At 33.7% G+C, this 19,648-nt stretch overlaps 1 protein-coding gene across 1 annotated transcript; it reads right to left on the reverse strand.

The window, feature by feature from the left end:
- Positions 1-120: 120 nt before the first annotated feature.
- LOC142334972 (uncharacterized) lies at positions 121-16,971 on the reverse strand. Its single transcript, XM_075383300.1, has 5 exons — positions 16,544-16,971; positions 13,953-14,186; positions 8,016-8,260; positions 681-976; positions 121-273 (listed from the first exon to the last, which is right to left on the reverse strand). The coding sequence occupies exons 3-5, from the start codon at positions 8,257-8,259 to the stop codon at positions 121-123; spliced, it is 693 nt and encodes a 230-aa protein (XP_075239415.1). The 5' UTR covers position 8,260; positions 13,953-14,186; positions 16,544-16,971.
- Between the last annotated feature and the right edge of the window lie 2,677 nt (positions 16,972-19,648).

Consider the following 19,648-nt stretch of genomic DNA (forward strand, 5'->3'; position numbering starts at 1 on the left):
TGATCCTAGAAGTATTATCTGATCATTGTACAGATAGCTCACTTGTAAAGAGAATGATTCAAGAACATTTTTTAAACACATGGTTGATCTCAAGTTATAAACATAGTATAAAAATTGCACTTATGTGTAAGAAGGCAAAAGAGTTTGTTGTCTGAGGCAGCTGCTATATAGCATTGGTGGAGACATGGGAGGGGGAGGCTCTATTGAGACAACTGGCAACGGCATTCTTGACTCGCCTGATGTTGAATTAATGACCGTGCTTTGATTCATCTCCTAGTGATGCAGGAATTCAAAACATTGGAATCTAATGTCATTGGACAGTATCTTATCCGTTTCGGCGAGAATTCCACATTTTAAAACAAAATGGTTACAGTAAAGCCAAGTGCAATCTAGGTAGGAGGACATATGCATAACGATTTTCATAGAGCTGCGAGAATGAAACCTTGAAGAAATGGAAAGAAAAACACATGAATGCCCCTTCGCATCGTTTTAAGCAAGGGTCTACTATTTCTAGACAGCTTCACTGGCCCAACTTAACCAATGTTAAACAACTAGGTACTACAAGCAACATTTGTTCAAGTTTTCCAAACAATAGTAGTTTATTTCTCACGTTTAAAGCTTAAACATGTGGCACTCTACAAAAGGATTTAAAATTTGCAAGTTTTGAATCCCGTCATCACAATGGTCAGGTTTGGAGATGTCGAGATGTGTACAACGCCGAAAAGGTCTTCATATTTCGGAGGTGGACTTGCTGAGTTATTCATATAAAATGATCGCAATCTGGGCTCGTTTGTTCGGTGTTGAGAGGAAGCGTCTGGCAGGGCTGAAGAAAGTGATTGCAATATTTGGGAGTGTTGGCGTTGAATGGAATTGTGCCGTCCGACAGATATTGGAGCTGAGTTGAAGCTGCACGCTGAGTAACGCGGCAAGGTCGGCCCAATGATGAATACTCCGGATGCGTTAATCAAACTGAGATCTAAATTATTTTAATTGGTTCATGTTGAAACAACTTTGAATGACCAGGATAAGGTTAATGCCACCAAAGTTCTGAACGACTTCTGAACATTTTGAAATTGTCCAACTTGCAAAACTCAAACTCATTTCGCCAGGAGTGCACTATCGATTAAGGTGTGAAAGTTTGGTGACAGTTTTGAGTTACGTATACTCATTGATCCCGACCTGGTTTAACTTCGAACCTATAGGTTATTAATAATTTCCTCTTAACAAGTTGGTTGCGCACTTAAGATGAGTTTTTATTCATTGACTTTTAAGTAGTGCTTTGAATTTTATTCAATTTGTTGAACAATTTTTTAGATAAGTATCAGGCAGTTTAAGGATTGGTCGTGGGTGCAGTACGACTTTTTTAGTCATATTCATCATCACTAATTGTTCCGACCCACTTTTAAGTGGGAGGAGGACCTATATACTCATGGGTTTTTTTTTCAGTCAATTTTTGCCGATCGATATATTATCGATCGGATTGTGAGTGGTATCATTAGAAAGCTTATCAAGCGTAGAATTCCAAATTAAAAAGATCTTCAGAAATCTGCTTTTTCTGAGAAGTTACGGAGGTTTGCAGGAATGTGAACATGAGCCTAACTTCCGTTGTTTTGTTCACATTTTCAAAATTTTTGCTTTAATTTTTGATCAACTTTTGCAAAAATATAAAATTGTTCAAAATAGCCTCATTAGTTAAACGTCTGAAGATAGAAGAGAGCCGATGAATAGTTTTAATCAACTCTTTTGACAAAATTTTAGCTGAATTTTGAAAATTCAGCATTTTTCATAAAAAATGGCATCAAATATGCCTAATTGTTCCACTTTGTCCAGTTTGACCGGTGGCGCAGGCATCAAAAAACTGCTGACACAATCTTCCCTTTTTCGGATATGGGCTTATTTTACCTGCGGTTTTTAAGAAGTTTTTCTGGGAGAAACATTTGTGCGGTTTTTTAATTTAAACCCATATTTATAAAAAATTGTATTTCATTTTTGGTATATTAATATTTTCATTTGCCAAAAAGTTATTACGCATTTTAAAAAAAAAACAATTAGGTTTGTTGACAGCCGCGCACTGACAGCAAGGCCAGTTTTTGTCTCGTTGATTTTTGCAATGACAAAGGATTCTGATTGTAATTTGGCACTGCCGTTGTCAAATTTTTTGCTTTTTTTCATACAAATTAAAGGAATCCCTTTGTTAGTTTGATTCTCCAGTTTACAAGAGGTCACTATATGTTCAAGTAAGGCCCAATTAAACAATATTTTGTTTTATGAGTAAAGCTCATTTTTTTATGCTGCGACAATTTTTTAATAAAATTTTAACTAATTCTTGAATTTTGCCAGCATTTGATGTTCTTTTTATCTTATGACTAAGTCTAATAAATCAAAGTTTTAATATGGTAGCGATTGTGCTATTTAATAAACTGTCTAATGCTGTCAGTTGACACAATGTTTTTTGTGGTAATATAACTCAATAAGAAATCAAATTTGAATATTTGTTGATATAATGACCTTTTGGTCAAATCAGTTACTTCGGTAGATTTGGGACATTTTTTCTGTGATGGGGAAGCCGTAGGAACGGGACCAGGTTTGGTCTAGTTGTGGCTTTTTTAAACTTAACAATTAACCGAATTGTAATGGGGCCCTGTATTTTTATTGAAAAACTTGACTTTTTTTGTTTAATGTTAATTACAGATCAGAATGAAATCAAATCAGACCCTAAATAATGACAATTCAAATGTGTTTGCAAAGGATGTAAAGCAAAATAAATAGCAGCAAATTTCAGCAAAAAGCATTTTAGTGAAAAGTGTTTTTTGGCTTCAACGCCATTTGCATGAAATTGTTCGTGAAACTGTAGTTGTGTCTGTATTCAGTGTTAATGTGTTGTTTTTTTTTACTTGATCTCACAAATAACAGGCAGACTTGGCTTCATAAGCAGTAAAAATGTACACTATTTACCAGTTTTGAGTTGAAGTGTTTAGGTTGTTTTGCCTTACGATTTGAAAAGTTTTTCCAAAAAAAAATTGATTTGAGATTTGCCAATTTGAATCTTATTTCTGCAATTTTCCAGCGTAGTCTCAGCAAAGAGAGAATCTTTTTGATTTGAATCATAATGTGTCCTGTGCTATTTTTTATATAATGATTTTGTATCGTGGATACTACTAGTTCATTTTTTTGATATTTTTCGATATTTGAATTTATCTTTTGCGATTATCACGTTAATTGCACAATTAAACGTCCCATATCACAATATTGGTGTTGAAATAAGGCGCATTGTGATTGTAGTCAATATTTTTAGTGAACAGATTCTGGTCTTATAGGCTTATTCGACACCGTTTCCTTGTAAAATTGTTTTGATTTTTTATTTTTTGACTATATGTTTTGTAGTCGTAAATCATTCTGGATAATGTCAATTCTCAATAGTTTTTTATGAAGTTATAAACAAAGACAATGAGTGATTTTAGTTGATATCTAACTGCTTTCACGATTTTGAATTTAGTTGTTTTTGTCAAAAGGTTTAAACGTATTTTCTAATTTTGCCGCGTTTGTTTTCTGTCTACTTGTTAATTTCTCGCAATAAAGACAGGTCCTATATCTTTTCTTGCGAAATGCAAGTAATTCGGTTTAGCTGACTCTTTATCTCATGCTATTTTGACTTTCATTAAGTTTTTTCAAGAAAAACTAGATGGACGTTGTATTTTTTTTAATGATCGTTTTTTTTATGTGATATTTCTGTTTGTTTTGTCGCTTACGCTTTTTATCGGCAGGTATCATTTGCCCTTTAATGAGTTATTGTTTCCATTGTGTAGCGCTGAGAGCTTAAAGCAATTTTCTAAATTGGTGCACCAAATATTTTTGAACAATAAATGATTTTTTGAAAGTTTTCTATCTCTTCCTCGTTTGGCGGACAATTATGTCAAAAACTTGACTGAGCGTGATCAGAACATTGTCCGAACGCATATTACCGAGCCTCCTTTTAGTTTTTAGTTTCACAAAATATTTTTTTCACAATCGTTTCTACAGCATTCCATAGCTATGTTGCTAATTATATGGCAACCTGCTGGCTATTTTAAACAACTGGGAATTTCCCTACCGCAAACCTGAAATTGCACTACCACGAACAAGTTTCTTGTTAAAGTTAGTTTTTAGCAATTCAAGATATTATACCTAGATTCGAGTTTTCAGAACATTTTTTAAGCAAGCATGTCTGAAAACAAGGATTTAAATTTTCGTGAAAACTCTTGAAATTAGTAACTTCAAGGTGTTCGAAAAGAGTTGCCTCTATATTCCGTTTTTTGTTTTTTTTTGTGATGTAAGTTGAACAATTTTCAACTATTTCCCTGATTTTTAGTCTTTTTGCGATTTTTGTCACATTGTGTCGTTTTACTGAATTTATTTATAATTGAATTAAAACCTCATGCCTGTAGGATTCTTTTTACTGTAAATGATGCAAGTTTCTTTTGCTATAAATTTGTCTCTTTTTTGCAATTCGACAACAAAAATTGAGAAATTTATCTCGTTTCTCGTTTTTCAAAAGTAGAGATGTTTGTGAGCTCACTAAGGCTTGGCTGATGTTTTGTGGTTGCACAGCTTTTTTTCGTTGCGTGAAAGAGTGGTTTTCGTATGTATGTGTACTTGTATTGCACTACATGAAAAATAAATTTTCTAATTTTTTAATTTGGCACATTTTGTTTTGTTCTTTGACCTAAGACTGGTGATTTAACTGCATTGTTGCCTTCTGCAAGTAGATGTTATTTTTTTTGAAAAGCCGGTTCCGTTGTGGGATCCGACTTCGAGTCATTTCCGGAATTCTTCCACCTATGTTTTTTAGTCAAGGAGTTACGTATATGCGCATAGTGCTCTTGCACCTCACGTCAGCAAGCATCGCCTCGATTCTTGATCTGTCAAATTTAACAAATCAGAAAAATTTTGACGGCAATATTTAATAGTCTCAATGCAGAATTGTGAAAACTTTCAAATTACGGTTATTTGAGTCAGGTTAAACTTACCTGAGAGGATAATGAACCTCTTTGGTAAATACAGATTGCATCTTTTGCAAAATAATATCGAGTTGAAGTATAAGAAAACCCTATCAAGGACCCTCAGCAAGGTATAAGAAACGCAAAATTTGTCCGGGAAAAAGATTGCAGAATTTAGCCAAAAAACTTGATTTGCGGTCTCAAATTATGTTGGAAAATATCTAATTTAGTCACTTTTGAGCATAGTGGTTTTATAACATTTGAGATAACAAATTTGGCGATATTTTCAAAACAAGATTTCAGGAGATAAATTTGTTATCGCACATATCTGAAGTAAATACAGATTTGGTAAATACCTCTTTGGTAAATACAGATTGCATCTTCTGCAGAATAATATCGAGTTGAAGTATAAGAAAACCCTATCAAGGACCCTCAGCAAGGCATAAGAAACGCAAAATTTGTCCGGGAAATAGATTGCAGAATTTAGCCAAAAAACTTGATTTGCGGTCTCAAATTATGTTGGAAAATATCTAATTTAGCCACTTTTGAGCATAGTGGTTTTATAACATTTAAGATAACAAATTTGGCGATATTTTCAAAACAAGATTTCAGGAGTTAAAATTGTTATCGCACATATCTGAAGTAAATGGAGTCACAAGGACTTGATTGTTGCGTTGCGGAGTCCTGAAAGCAAAGAAAGAAAGAAATGCTAAAAATTATAGTTGATGATAAAAAATGTAGTTTTCGGTTATTGTTGTTTCATTCAACACGTACGGAGCTCTATCTGGTGGAGCATTTTTCGGATCTTTTACGATAGCGCCCCCAGTAAATTAGGCACCCCACATTTGTGTGTTTAAACATTATGCATGCATTTGAGTTAATGCGTATGCATGTGTGAACAGACATTTAGAAAATACTACTAGAGCGGAGTTTTGAAAATAATGTGCACTAATATTTCACTGCATGTAATGTAAACATCAACCAAAAACTTGTTCTTATTGCATATTTAGAAATTGAGCGCTTTGTAAAGGGGTCTACTACCAGAATTTTCTTGAAAATTGTGGCATATATGGTTGTTGATGTATACCAGGAACCATATAATGAAAATAAATAACCTTTTCGTAAGGGAGCAAAATATTAATTTTTGGGGCTGCCTATCAACTTTCGGCTATATAGGACTGGGGGGTGCTATCGGAAAAGTTCCCATTTTTCTTTATTGTGCTGTATGCTTCGCTGAAATCTTGTTCGGAACTAGAGCATTCTGTTTACAGAGAAAAAATAAATTGCTACAAAGTTCTCAACATTCATATTTTCCACGTGTTTTCCAACTGATTGCTCCAAGTCATGCTGAAGTAGGAGGCCTAAAAGTTATCTTTTTTATGAGACAAGGAGTTCTTGTAAGAACCACAAATTTGTTGTTATAACCAAGTGCAACTTGAAAAGTGCGACTATTATCAATAATTAGTTGAACTATGCATGCAAGGTTCGTAAGGTTAGCCTGAAATTTTAAAATAACATACTAATGAATGTTATTAATACATAGAAAATCTATCTTAGATATCAGTTCTAGAGAGAGTAACACTAATAGTTATTAACAGTTCACGATAAGCTTGTTTAAAATAGTTTATGCGCAATGACTCCTGGAAAAATCGCATAATCAAAAGATCAAGTCTACCGTGTTCTTAATGACACCACTAATTGTTTCTAGACATGGAATCGGCCATAAACGACAGCAAAACGTGCCTTTAGGTTAATAAAATGAGTGAAGGAATAATAAATTGCAATGCGTATTGAGGACAGTTAAGATCAAACAACTAAATTCAGGTCATGTTGGTATAGAATTTTTATCTGGTACAGACCGCTAGACAATTTGAGTACACAAAAAATGTGATTGATCTTATAATGAAAACAAATATGTCTTGTAACCAACAGTCCTATCTATAGTCAAAGATTAAATGATTTTTTTAAAAAAATTAATCAAAGTGGACAATTAAATTGAAACTCAATTTTTCGTTGATCTTTAATTGGATAACTAAATACAGAGAATCGTGCTTTAATCCTTATCCATTGAAACGGTGGAAAAGTAAAACAGTCCCCGACTAAATAATCCCAAGAAAGCAGACAAAATAGTCCCAACTATTCCAAGAGTTCAGCATATTCACACCAATTAACAAAGAAACCCCTTATATTATTCATATGATTGTATCTCATTGAACAAATATTTTTAACATAGTTTTTGCCAAAATGCGTATTTTGAAAAAAAATTTTGGCTTAATCTTGATTTGAATCAATTAAAAACATTGCATTCAGAAGCTTAACTCAGAGCTATGCCTGTTAATTGTTTGTTGGTTGTGATCACAATTCTTTTGATATTTATTCGGGTATAGTTTGTCTGGGACTATTTTGGCCGCCTTTCTTGGATTATTTTGTCTGGGAATATTTTACAATTTAGGACTGTTTTGCCTGGGACTTTTGTCTGAAAAATTGCAGTGTTATTAACGGCCATGTTTTGACATTAGAATTGTTTCTTGTTAATGCGCTTATTGCCACTGTTGTCAAAACCATTAATTTTGTCTATGATTACTGTATTTAATTTTCACGTTAATTAACGACACGTCAAATAAGCCGAAACAAAAAGCCTAATTGGTGATTAAATCCTGAAAAATCTTTCGCTGCATTAATTTCGAATGAAGACATTTAGCAGTTTTACAACCACACAGCACGGCTGACGGGATCAATTAAATCCGCAAATTAGGTCTCAGTTACAATTTACAGGCTGATTGAAGAGTTTTGTTAAGAATTAAGTGCTCAAAATCATGGACAATGGTTAAGTTATCCGTGAATATGAGTGACGAAAAGCAAGCACTGTTGCTCACGGTTAATTGTATCGCTTTTTGAAGGTGGACAGAAGTTCCATAAAATAAAAACATGGAAGGCGGTATTGTCAATGTTGTCCATGAAAGACCCAAGTTAAACATTAAACTATTAAACATACAATTTGCAACGTAATGTAGCAATTGGCCAATCAATAAAACTCACTTGGATCGTCTGCAACAAGAGATCCGCGGACCAGGAAGCTCCTGCGATTGCTTCTATTACCAGAAGTGATATCAGTAGTAGTCTGCGTGTTACTGCAACTGCTGTTGTTGTTGTTATTGTTGGTCTCCTCAGATCTGGACTTGTAGAACTCCTTCACAAATCTCAGTACCAGAGACACTGCTATCACGAGTGCCAGTATCACCAACAGGAGAATCACAATGATGACATTGGTTGATGTGCCCATTCTAAACATTGGATCTGTTTCCTACCTCGTGAACACAATATATTATGTTCTGTTTTATTTTTGCAAAAATGTGTCAATGCAAAAAATATGTGTACATTCATGTTCTCATGTTTTTCCAGATACTAGGCAAGACGCAGGGATAACTTGTAAGAGCCTTATAATATTGAATAGTAAACTTCTAAGAACTTATAAGTTGGATGGTTGACTTGTAAGAGCTTATAAGGTTTAATAAGTACACTAATAGGTTAGTACACATAAAAAATCCAATAGTAAGAAAATTGAAAATAATTTTTTAAGTTTATAATGATTTAATAAAAAAACGACACCAGCTACAAAAATCTATGCAGCTTTATTCAATGCTTTTTCCGCTAAATGGAACCTTCCTAGCGGAGTAGATAAAGAAAAATGCAAACCCGAAATTTGCGTCTATAAAAATAAAAAATGCATGTGCACTTTTCGAGATAAAAAGACTGAAATTGGACAAAAAACTTAAGACCTCAAAACAAAAAACTCACGATGAAAACTAGTATTCAAAAGCTGCGCAACCAAAACAAACAAAATCCCTCCTAAATTTTTTTTAACGATTGTGTTCAGGCATCATCTTTTTGTTGATTTTTTAATTGAAAAAGTTATACTCTCTCAGTAATCCGGTACCTCAACAGATCCAAGCAATTATCACCCCATAAGTCTATTAAGCTCTTTCTCTAAACTATTTCAAAAATGTTACTCAAACGTATGATGAGTTTTACCGAAAAAACCAAAGTCAAATCAAGTTCACATTTTGGTTTCCAACCAAAAAATTCATGAACAGCGCTAATGAATTCACTGAGTACATCAGAGAAACTATTGGCAAAACAATTGGCTGAAGTTGCCTTCGCAGCAGATCTGAAGAATGCTTTTGATGCTTTTAATCATTCATTTTTATTTGAAAAAAATTAGCCCCGAACTCAGGGTGAAATATTAGAGTTCAAAAAAAAACTATCTCATTGGTCTAGCTCACCAATCAGTCAATCATTTCAATTGAGGTTGACCTGCGGTGTTCCACAAGGAACAGTGCTTGGACCTTTTCTATTTCAATTTTACTTCAATCAAATGCCATATGATATATAAAAAGTTGACACATTCTTTTTTGCTGATGATACAATGTTCCGTATGAAACGACCAGATTGTTTAAAAGAGTTAGAACAAGATTAGAATTGTTATTATAATTGCTTTAGAAATTATTAAGTAAAATTTATTGAAAAGAAATGCATTTTTATTATGCCTGGTATAAGACCAAGTGGAGGAACAGAAACTTGTATCAACCATCGGAACTTAGAAAAATCCAATTATTTTCAATTTTTAGGCTTCATTCTTGATAACAAAGTAAGATATGTCAAACACTTCCAGAACATATGTTCAAAACTCTTCAAAACCTGTGGTATCATAATCAAGCTACGCTAGTTCTTTGCGAAAAAACAACTAACTTTATTCCATAATGCATACGTACTTTACAATACGATATACTTGTTCAGGTCTCACATTTTTCTGGTTCCTTTAAGATTTGAAATGTTTAACTTTTTCAGTTATCAGGTACTTTAAGATATCCAAGCATTTGCCGTCCCACACGTCTATTGGGCCCTTTCTCTAATATAATTGAAAAAAAATTTAAAAAATTTTTGATGAGTTTTGTCTTAAAAACCGAATTTATGTAAAATTCTCCATTTGTTTTCAAACAACCAAAAAATCATGCACAACAGCGCTAAATAAATCCTTTTAGTACAGCAGAAAAGCAATTGGCAAAAAAGATCGACTGCAACTGCCTTCGTTGCAGATCTGAAGAAAACCTTTGACACCTTCAATCATTCAGATTCATTTGAAACATTTAATAGCTACGAGTTCAGATGAAAATTGTAGAGTTATAAAATTTTTTCATATATCGTTTTAATTATTTCTAGCGGACCAATCAATCATCTTTGAAATCAAACGTGTGGTGTTCCACAAGGAACGGTGCTTGGACCTTACTATTTTATTTTTACTTTAACAAATTGCGATATGATATCATAAAAAATTAAAATAGTCCTTTTTTCTGATGAGATAATGTTTTACAGATTGTTTAAAAGAGTTAGAAAAAGATTAGTAATGTGGTGATAGTTGGCCTGGAATTTATTTTAAAAGTTGAAGAAAAAAAATGCTACTTCTTCAGATTTGGCACAAGACCAAATGGAGCAATAGAATCAACCATCGGAACTTAGAAAAATCCAATTATTGCCGTTTTAGGCTTTACTCTTGATAAGAAACTCAGATATGTCAAACTTTTTCCAGAACATAAGTTAAAAATCACCAAAACCTGCGGTATCATAATCAAGCTACGCTAGTTCTTTGCGGAAAGATAAACAAATTTTATTCTGTGATGCATACGCTGATGGTACCAAAAAATTCAGTATACTTGTTTATAGGAATACGAACAGGGTTTATTTGGATTCCATTTGGAGCTTACAAAAGAGAATCATGAGCGCCATCTATTTTGAACAAAAAATGGCTCAATAATTACAGCAATGCAAGAAAATGTCACCAGATTGGTTTATTATTTTTACCTTTTTGATTTTTTCTAAAAAGTATTTGATTTTATCAGGAAAAAAAAGTTCGAGGCCAATTTGTTTGGAGAGCACCCTTATTCTACACGTTTCAGGTCAAATCTACAGGCATGAAACAACTCTGCAATGGTAAAACACACCGGGCTACAATTTTTTTTCGATGAATCTTATACCAGATTGCATTGATAAAATGTCAGAAGAAGTGTCAGAAAACCTTGTTCACTACGATATTTTATATCTTTTTGATAACCATTACATTTTTGATTGTTATTTTTCAATGGTTGCTAATCACCTGTCACTTGGTTTAACCGCGTGTTGAGCTGAACTGCTCATCGGCTAAACCTTCCAGAGTGCTTGTTTTAAAAAAACAACATACCTATTTGTTCTCTGGAAGGACAGTTAAATGTTCAATTTTTGATCGCTCAATATAATCTCAATTCTTTAAAATAGGATCCAAGTGTTATAATAATATTGCTCAGAAACCACTTTCAGCCGAAAAAAATTGTATTTTTTGGAGGAAACCGATGTCACGTTTGTGTTATCAAGTGAGGCGTATCAAGCGGTCATATCAAGGGCCACTGAGATATGACCAAGGCCCGAGGAGCATGGCCACGTGTGGTAAAATTTGTAACCTAAAATTAGGCTATATGAAATTTTGTTTAATGAAACGCAAAAAGTTACAGATTTTTATGTACCTCAACCGATCAGATTCCTTGAAGTTTCTATTTGTTGGTACGGTACGTCTATTTGCTGAAATGTCACTATTATACTTACTATCACAACTTCAAAAATATTTGCGAATTGTGCTGCGAGCAGACGTAACTGTGATTTGCGCGTGCAAATTGTGAAATCTGGCTAAATATGCTAGCGTGAGAGTAAGAACACTGACTGAAAACTAATATGGAAATTGCATACAAATAATTGCAAGCATAGTTGCAAAAGATACAGGTGTTTTTGCATTCCCTGCAAAGCCTTTGTTGGTACAATCTGTTCAGGCAGAAATTAGTGATTTTGCTATTCTTAGCCCCAGATGTTTTCTGTTTTATCGATAAATTTCTCGTCATGTGAGCTGCGAAACAGTTCGTCGCCAAAATTTTAGTGCTTACAGAAATTCAAAATACTATCGTTTTGCGTTTTAATCCTTGTAAATAAGAAGAAAATGAACCTTTCTATTATCTAAGAACTGTATTCAGAATCATTACGACGAGTTATGACCCAAAATTTCCGCCTTAATATAAAGTGCAAGGAAATTGGATACAACTTCAGCAAAATTAGGAGACACGCTGTTTATTTATTTTCGCAAAAATTGTTTCACCATTTTTGAGGATTTTAGATACTTTCATTTTGGAAAACAGGGGACAAATCCTGTAATAATTTAGCGCTCAATTTAGGTATCCACTTTCGGCACTGTATGTTTTCATAATCCAAACTTCTGTCTAATTTATTGCGCGGTTTTAGACATGAAAAACAGTTTTAAAGCTATATTAGTTGAGCGTGTAAAAACATTCTTAATTGAGCACTTAAAAGTGGTTCAAGGCTTAATAATATACCATATAGAAGTGAGCTTGTCATTTGTCACTCAAGTAAACTCATATGGAAATCAAAAACCGTAGTCATATTTTTATTCTATACTATTTTTTTCAAATGTTTTTGAAGTGCTGCGAACTCCTTCTCCCTTTTCAAACAAACCCTATAGAGAGATTTTTCAGTGAAAAATTAGTAGGCACTTGCAAATGGACACAAGTCTGAGAAATATCGCAATTGCGTAAATACACTAATTTTTCAACTGTAATAATTTGATCACCCTGTAAGGTTTCATACTTTATGGTATTCGGATTAATGTCAACGTATCAATAATCGCTAAGGATGAATGGATGGACTGTCCACCAACAAAACAAAAAACACCTGTCAATAGACACCTGTTAATAGACACTTGACAAAAAACACCTTTGAACAGAAACCTGTGCATAGACACCTGCAAATAGACACAAAAAAAATGAAATAAACTGAAATGAAAAATTTCAATCCTACAATTGAATTGGAAATCACTCATTAACTGAAATGAACAAAAAAACAGTCAGATTTTTCATAAATGTTTTTTAACCAAATACCTCTCCATTTCATCTTAGTGTATTTTTTTCATTGAACACCTGTCAACAGGCAAATAAAATTTTGAAACAGCTCAGCTTAAAAAAATCATAAATCAACTGGAAGCCATTCACTGATTGAAAACAGCAAAAAAATAGTTTTCAAATCATATTTGATTTTTTTACCATTGAATCCCTCCATTGAGTCTTTCTGACTATGTACGAACAAGAGAAGTTAAGTAGTTGTTACAAAAAACACCTTCGTTTTATAGATGCCAATTCAAACTCATCAGCAAAATTGCTGTTTATTTTTTGAACTAAACTGCTATCAATAGCAAAGATGCTTTAAACTAATTTTACCCGCTCAAATGAAGTAAAACAATGCGCAACTGCGGATTATGTATACATACAGTGCGGATTAAAGATGCACTCAGTGAAGAATAGAGTTACGCTCAGTGAGAAAAAGATATCTAAATTGAGCAAGAAAAATACCTATTGCGCGAAAAATAGGATACAAAGTGTTTATCTCCATTCCGCGGTTAAATTTTGGACAATTTTGAGGACACGGGCTGTTAAATTCCCTTAAAATTGGTTTATTGTGCTAAGGTGTCTGTTTTGCGCAATTTTGTTACGTTTTCAGTGTATTGTTTTCGGAAAAACGAACAGCTGATACACAGATCGGGCAGATTTACCCGTGGCGATTTGTGTATACCTCTGCAGCGTAATGGTTTTTGCGAAGACTTGAAATTAGCCTCTAAAAATTTATACTCTAACACAACACTGATAAAACGATAAGTATTTGTACGATCAATTGATACTGTCATACCACAAGACTACGGTAAACAATGACAAGATTTTGAAGAACATTTCTTTAATCAAATGCTTTTTTTGTTTATGCTTGATTTTTAGTCATACTGTTTATATTTAGGTTTAAAAAATTATGATATGATTCATTTTTGATTATTGATTGTTGTGCTCGATTGTTGGATTGAAAAAATGAGAAATCTTAGTGTAGTAAAACAGTACAAACCCAAAAGAAGCTGACTCGGTGTCATGTAGGGATTGTCCGGCAATATTTTTATTGTTAGGGAGCCATTATTGTAAGCAAAAGACGCCACTATTTCAACATTTCTGATCCTGAAGCTGTTCATCTAGTCTGCCCTTGAAATCCAAATGGATGGTGCAAATTACTCCCCTTCCTCCTCACTATAACTCTTTGAAGTGGGTGGATTCAGTCTGTTGATACGCACCACCTAGTATTCAGCTAAAAATAAATCATGAATCTTTTTGAGCACATAGAATTGTTCATCATTCAAACTGAACAATGTTTTAAGTCGTAAATTATAAGAGGCAAGTTGGAATTATGAAGTCTTGCATTGTCTATGGAGACATTTAACAAACCATGAACAGGCGCGGTTGTTGCTAATGTGCAAAGACGCAATTTTTTTGCACTCCATGGCATATGAAATTTTTCAAAGATAGTTTTTGCAAGAATGCAATATGTCCAGTTCTAGTGCAGAGGTCGACTTATCAAGAAGACCAGGGTTGACTCGAGCTGGTTGGGGTCGAACTTGTGGTGATCCAAAATAGTTGAATTGACCACGATTAGTTAAGATGACAAAAAATCTTTTAATACAAACTCCAGATCAACATCATCACATGTCCATGGTCATTCTCAAATTAGTTTAAAGTTAGTTTAAAATTAGTTTAAACTTAGATTAAAAAATTATAAATATCATAGCAGATCCTATTTTCATTCTTTTTACAGCCTTAAAGTATAAAGAGTTAAGGCTACTTATTTGAGCGCGCGGAGTAGATTTACATAGTTCTCTGTGACTAACGGAATCTATAAAACAATGAAAGTAAACGGTGATAAAAGTATACAGCACGGAAGTCAATGGTATACACATAGGGCAACTATCTAATAGACCGACTAGAGTCAGCTGTGTTAGCACTATATAAAAGAAAATAGTGTCTTCTCAGTCTCTGATTGGTGGCGAATACACATGGTGAATACATATACTAGACATGCTGGAAAAATAGACCCATCAGAAAACCATCGATTAATTCAATGAATGACAAAACATAACCGACTAAACGTCGGAAGAATTGCTCTCGAACGACTAGTGGGAGCTCTAATCAATTGCAGCCTGCTTCAGTGGGGGGATGGAAGGAGGGAGGGAGGGGGAGCCTAAATGGGACTAAGAAGTTTAATAGTGGGCTTCAAATAACCAAATTAGAGGTTAACATATACTACTACTAAGATTTAAAGTATAAACTGGCACCCGTTTCGGCGCACTTTCATTTGACCTTTGGTATTAAATTGCCGCCAATTGAATTCAGCTGCTTGAAATTGTGATTCAGAGAGAATTTTAGATCATGCGAAACGCAAAAAGTCAAGGGCGTAAAAGTCTATCGAAAGGTCAAAATTGTCAAGCAAAATTTTTGCATAAAAAAGACACACACGTTTACAATAATTGCTATGAACTTCGTTCAAGAGCAATTAAAACATGGGGCTGACTTATGAAGAGACTATAAGCCAACTTGTAAAAAACCCATATGGGATTTATTTAACAGACATTTTGGTAAACTTGTGTAAGAAACAGAATCTTGAGTGATCCAAGGTGTGAACTTTTGTTTTTGGTTGTAACATAGTGCTGCGTATGCTCTTGCAGAATAGCGGAAACAATAACCCCAAATGTTTTATTACCAAAAGAACACCATTATGATTCTTTTGATTCTGATGCCAATCGTCAGTATTGGAACTATATCAACTATCTCCGATGGGTTGGATTGCTTTTACGTAATAACGTGAGCCGTTCTCGCGCAAAATTTTGTGCATCTACTTTTAATTCCATTCGTCATGCCGTAAGTAGTTTAAATCCATTCGTCATCTTTGTAAACAGTTGTGATATCTAATAATTAAGATGGTGTCAATTCGACCAAAATGAAAGAAAACCTGATCGGTGACTTAATTCAGAAATGTCACCCTCGATAATAGTTGTGACCTAGCAAGAGAACTAACATTTTTGCAATTACCCATATGTTTTTTGACAAGCACAATTATGGCTTTGATTTTGGTCTTATGGAATGAAGTTCTAATGAATTTTGCCTTTAAAGTTTTATTCAAATTACAAGCCCAATTTCGTGGAATTGATTTACTTTCTTTGTTTACACTCGTTGTAAAAAGCAAGTCCATAAAGTGCTCGACGAAGATTTCTTTCGAAACATTTTTCAAAACAAGCTGAACGAGTTTTGTAATACCAAGATTTTTTAATAAACTGTTTGTGTAATAATCGGTTTTGTTTTAATTATAAATTGCCAAATTCGTTAATTATCAGTAATTTTCATGCGCTGTCATAATAGAGCAATTTTTCTTATCGTTGTGAGGCAACTCAATTTTTTTAAATAAAATTTTTTCTTTGATATTTGTATAAAAAGATTTTGCGTGAATTGGAGCTCTAATTTTGCATTCTAAAATTTATTTTACTATGATATCGATATTTACCATTTAGGTGACTATGGTTAGAAGTTGTTACTCGTATATACTACTATAATTCTTATTTCGCAATAATTAGACAATAAAAAAATTTTGTGCTCGATGGCTAGTTTATACCATACCAAATCCATGAGCAGAATGCATGAAACCGTAAAACACGTCATATTTGTAAGGGTTAAAGGGTAATTGTGCATTTATGATACATTACAGCAACTGTTCTGGCATACAAAAATTTACCACACAAGGTATAGGTAACAAGGGATCTGAAAGCAATTGTGTAAATAACAGCATTTCAGTTTTTGCGTACAATTAAAGTTGTTTGATTATAAAGACATGGTTTTTCATCCTCTATTTACTGTTTGAGCATAAGTCTGTAAATTCAATCAAGGTCAATTGTTACGTCAGCAGAGTGAAATAAAAGCAATCAATTTGAGAAAATATGGACACGAATAGAGCGAGATCACTGATTTTTCCCATGTTACTCTTAAGAAGTTTAAGTTTGAGCTAAATAGGGAAAATAGTGGTAAAAGAATGAAAAATGTATCTCAAGTTAAACACAGGCACACTATGAAGGCAGGTGCAGACTTGTGCTTATTATCATTAATGATTGAACAATTCCATCTAAGCGCATTGAATAAACTCACTTTTGACAACACACTAGCTTCAAAAACACTCCTAATCACAGTAATCACTCAAGGAGCCAGACCATATACCACCCTCACCCCCACTGCCCCGGTGAAAAATCTCTTTATTGCATTAACTCATTTTGAACAACATATAGTGTATTTCAAAAACAGTGGGCCAGGGGCGGCAATAGGATGTACGATTAATCATTATAACTCAACTGAAATTTCAGAATGCAATTAGCTGCCATGAGCAATAAAAACACTATCGAGAAAAAGAATATTTGATTAAACATTGTTGCTTTCTAATTCAACTTAGAAATGAGAGTGAAAAAGTTTTAAACAGCAAAGCCTCCCGTCTTTGCTGTGAAGCGATTCTAATTGCTATTTTGAATTGCTAAAACCAATAGAGGAACGCAGCCATCAACAAGGATAAATTTCCCTTTGAACTCAAGACACAAAAATGACAATTTTTCCAAAAATTGACAAAATTGGGCATATTAGTTTGTGTCTATATTAGTTTGTGGAACGTTTTGAATGCGATTCTCTCTGATACTTTGCAATTTGAATCTGGTCCGTTTTTTCCTATCCAGCTTGTTTTACTCTGTCTGTTTTTGAGTTGATTCCGCCGCCAAAACGTTGTTAGTCATTTCGTCCGTATTTCGTTGGGGTTTTTTTTTCGTCCATCATGTGAGTGATTCTCGAGTTGTTTCCGTTCAATCTTGTTTTGTTGTTGTTGTTGTTGTTGTTGTTGTTGTTGTTGTTGTTGTTGTTGTTGTTGTTGTTGTGGTTGTTGTTGTTGTTGTTGTTGTTGTTGTTGTTGTTGTTGTTGTTGTTTGCTATTACGCTATTATATACAGATTTCGGTTGTCCTACATTCCTGCAGGCCGTTCATTTTTGGTTGCGTACCTAGCATTCTTTTTTGGTTGTTCCTATCGATATCCCTTGTAAAAAACCATGGCTAGGGTCACTTTTTTGTTAATTCAGTATCAAGTTTTGTGAGTTTTGCTTTGCTTTCTCGTTAGACACGAACCAAATTTCTGTATCACTTTGTTGCTCTGTCTGTTGAGATCTCAGATATCAGTTTTCTGATATTTCGTTTTTATCCACAAATCAACTCCATGTGTTCCTCTGGGCTCATAATGTTTAACCTATTTTCGTTCTTTTTTCTGGGTATCTGTTTTCCACTGATATATGCATTTGCCATGTCCTTGATGGCTGTTTTTTATTGTCTCTCATTCTGTTTTCTTCCATTTTTCGATTTTGCATTTTGATCTATTCTTTAGCTTTCCCTACTAAATGTTGCAGCGCTTTAAAATTAATGTGGATCAAAATCAAACCACTACATAAAATCAGTCGAATTGACGGTTATCGCACGCAACATTTTCCGCTTTGTGAGTTTAAGCTTTCTCTATTTTCGAAAAAAAGAAAAAATGAAAAATGAAGAAAAAATGAGAAAAAAGCTGTAAAATTTCTATTTTTTTTGTCAAATTTGATAGAAAAAGACAACTTTGTACAAAGAAAAATTTTCATCTTTTCTATTAAACAGTGCCTGCAGGCATTAGGCTTCAATTCATTTAACAATAAATTCAATAAAACGATACATCGGGCCAAAAGTCGCAAACTAGACTAAAAGTCAACATATTAGATGAAAACATTTCAAATTAGCGCTTGTTTAACTTTGTTTGACGAAAAAACTTTTGAAAAGTTATCAAAACAGGCTGAATAAAATTGTTTTGATCTGCAATTGCTTGTGATGCAGCATGAAGGTCCTAAAATTGGGGCTTCAAAAAGAAGCTCGTGAACGAAAAATTTTATTCACTTAGCGAATGTTTTTCGCACCATTATTTTTCGTTCTGTTTCAGAAAGAGGTACGGACACAATAACCACACTGTTTTCTTCGCTCTTCGAGTTTGATAACCAAATTAAATTTTTCAAGCTATTAAAAGTAAGCGACAAATTCTTGCGGACGAGGGTGACAGACAAAAAGTATACCCTTAAAGAAGCAGTTTTCCCATTTTTGTGTTGAAAAAAAAAGAGAAAAATAACAATTATGGTGAAAAGATCATCACACAATGCAACCTAAACAATTGGAAAAATTTGAAAAGCAGAATTTTGGAAAGCGCAGTTCACCTCATTCACCGCATAATAATTTGTCTGCAATGAAAAACACAAATTTTTATTCATACTTAGTTGTTGCCGCGAACAGTTCTACAACCACTGATCGAACGGTCTAATAATGTCAGACGAATTGAAAAAATTATCTAATCTCTGAGCATGATTAGTATTGTTTCCAGTGATCCACTTGATCCTATAAGGAGAGCTTCTTAAAAATTGGAGTTGCTACCTTTTGTATGTAAATCTCTCCAATTAGCCTAAATTTTGGTTGCGCAAATAACTCAAGTATCAAATCAGATACTTTCAAATAAAAATTCTCTTAAGAGTATCTCTTAGGTAACTGAAATTAACCACCAATTATTGTCTTAGTTTGCTATCAATTTTGTTAAAAGTTTTCTGCAACTGACCATTAATTAACATTCTCCATTTCATTTCAGTGGGCACGTCCTTAGTGGGTTTGATACTCTGAAAGTGTTTGTTATAAAT

This window comes from Convolutriloba macropyga, chromosome 2 (genome assembly GCF_964194025.1).
Source record: "Convolutriloba macropyga chromosome 2, txConMacr16.3, whole genome shotgun sequence".
Classification (NCBI taxonomy): Eukaryota; Metazoa; Xenacoelomorpha; order Acoela; family Convolutidae; genus Convolutriloba; species Convolutriloba macropyga.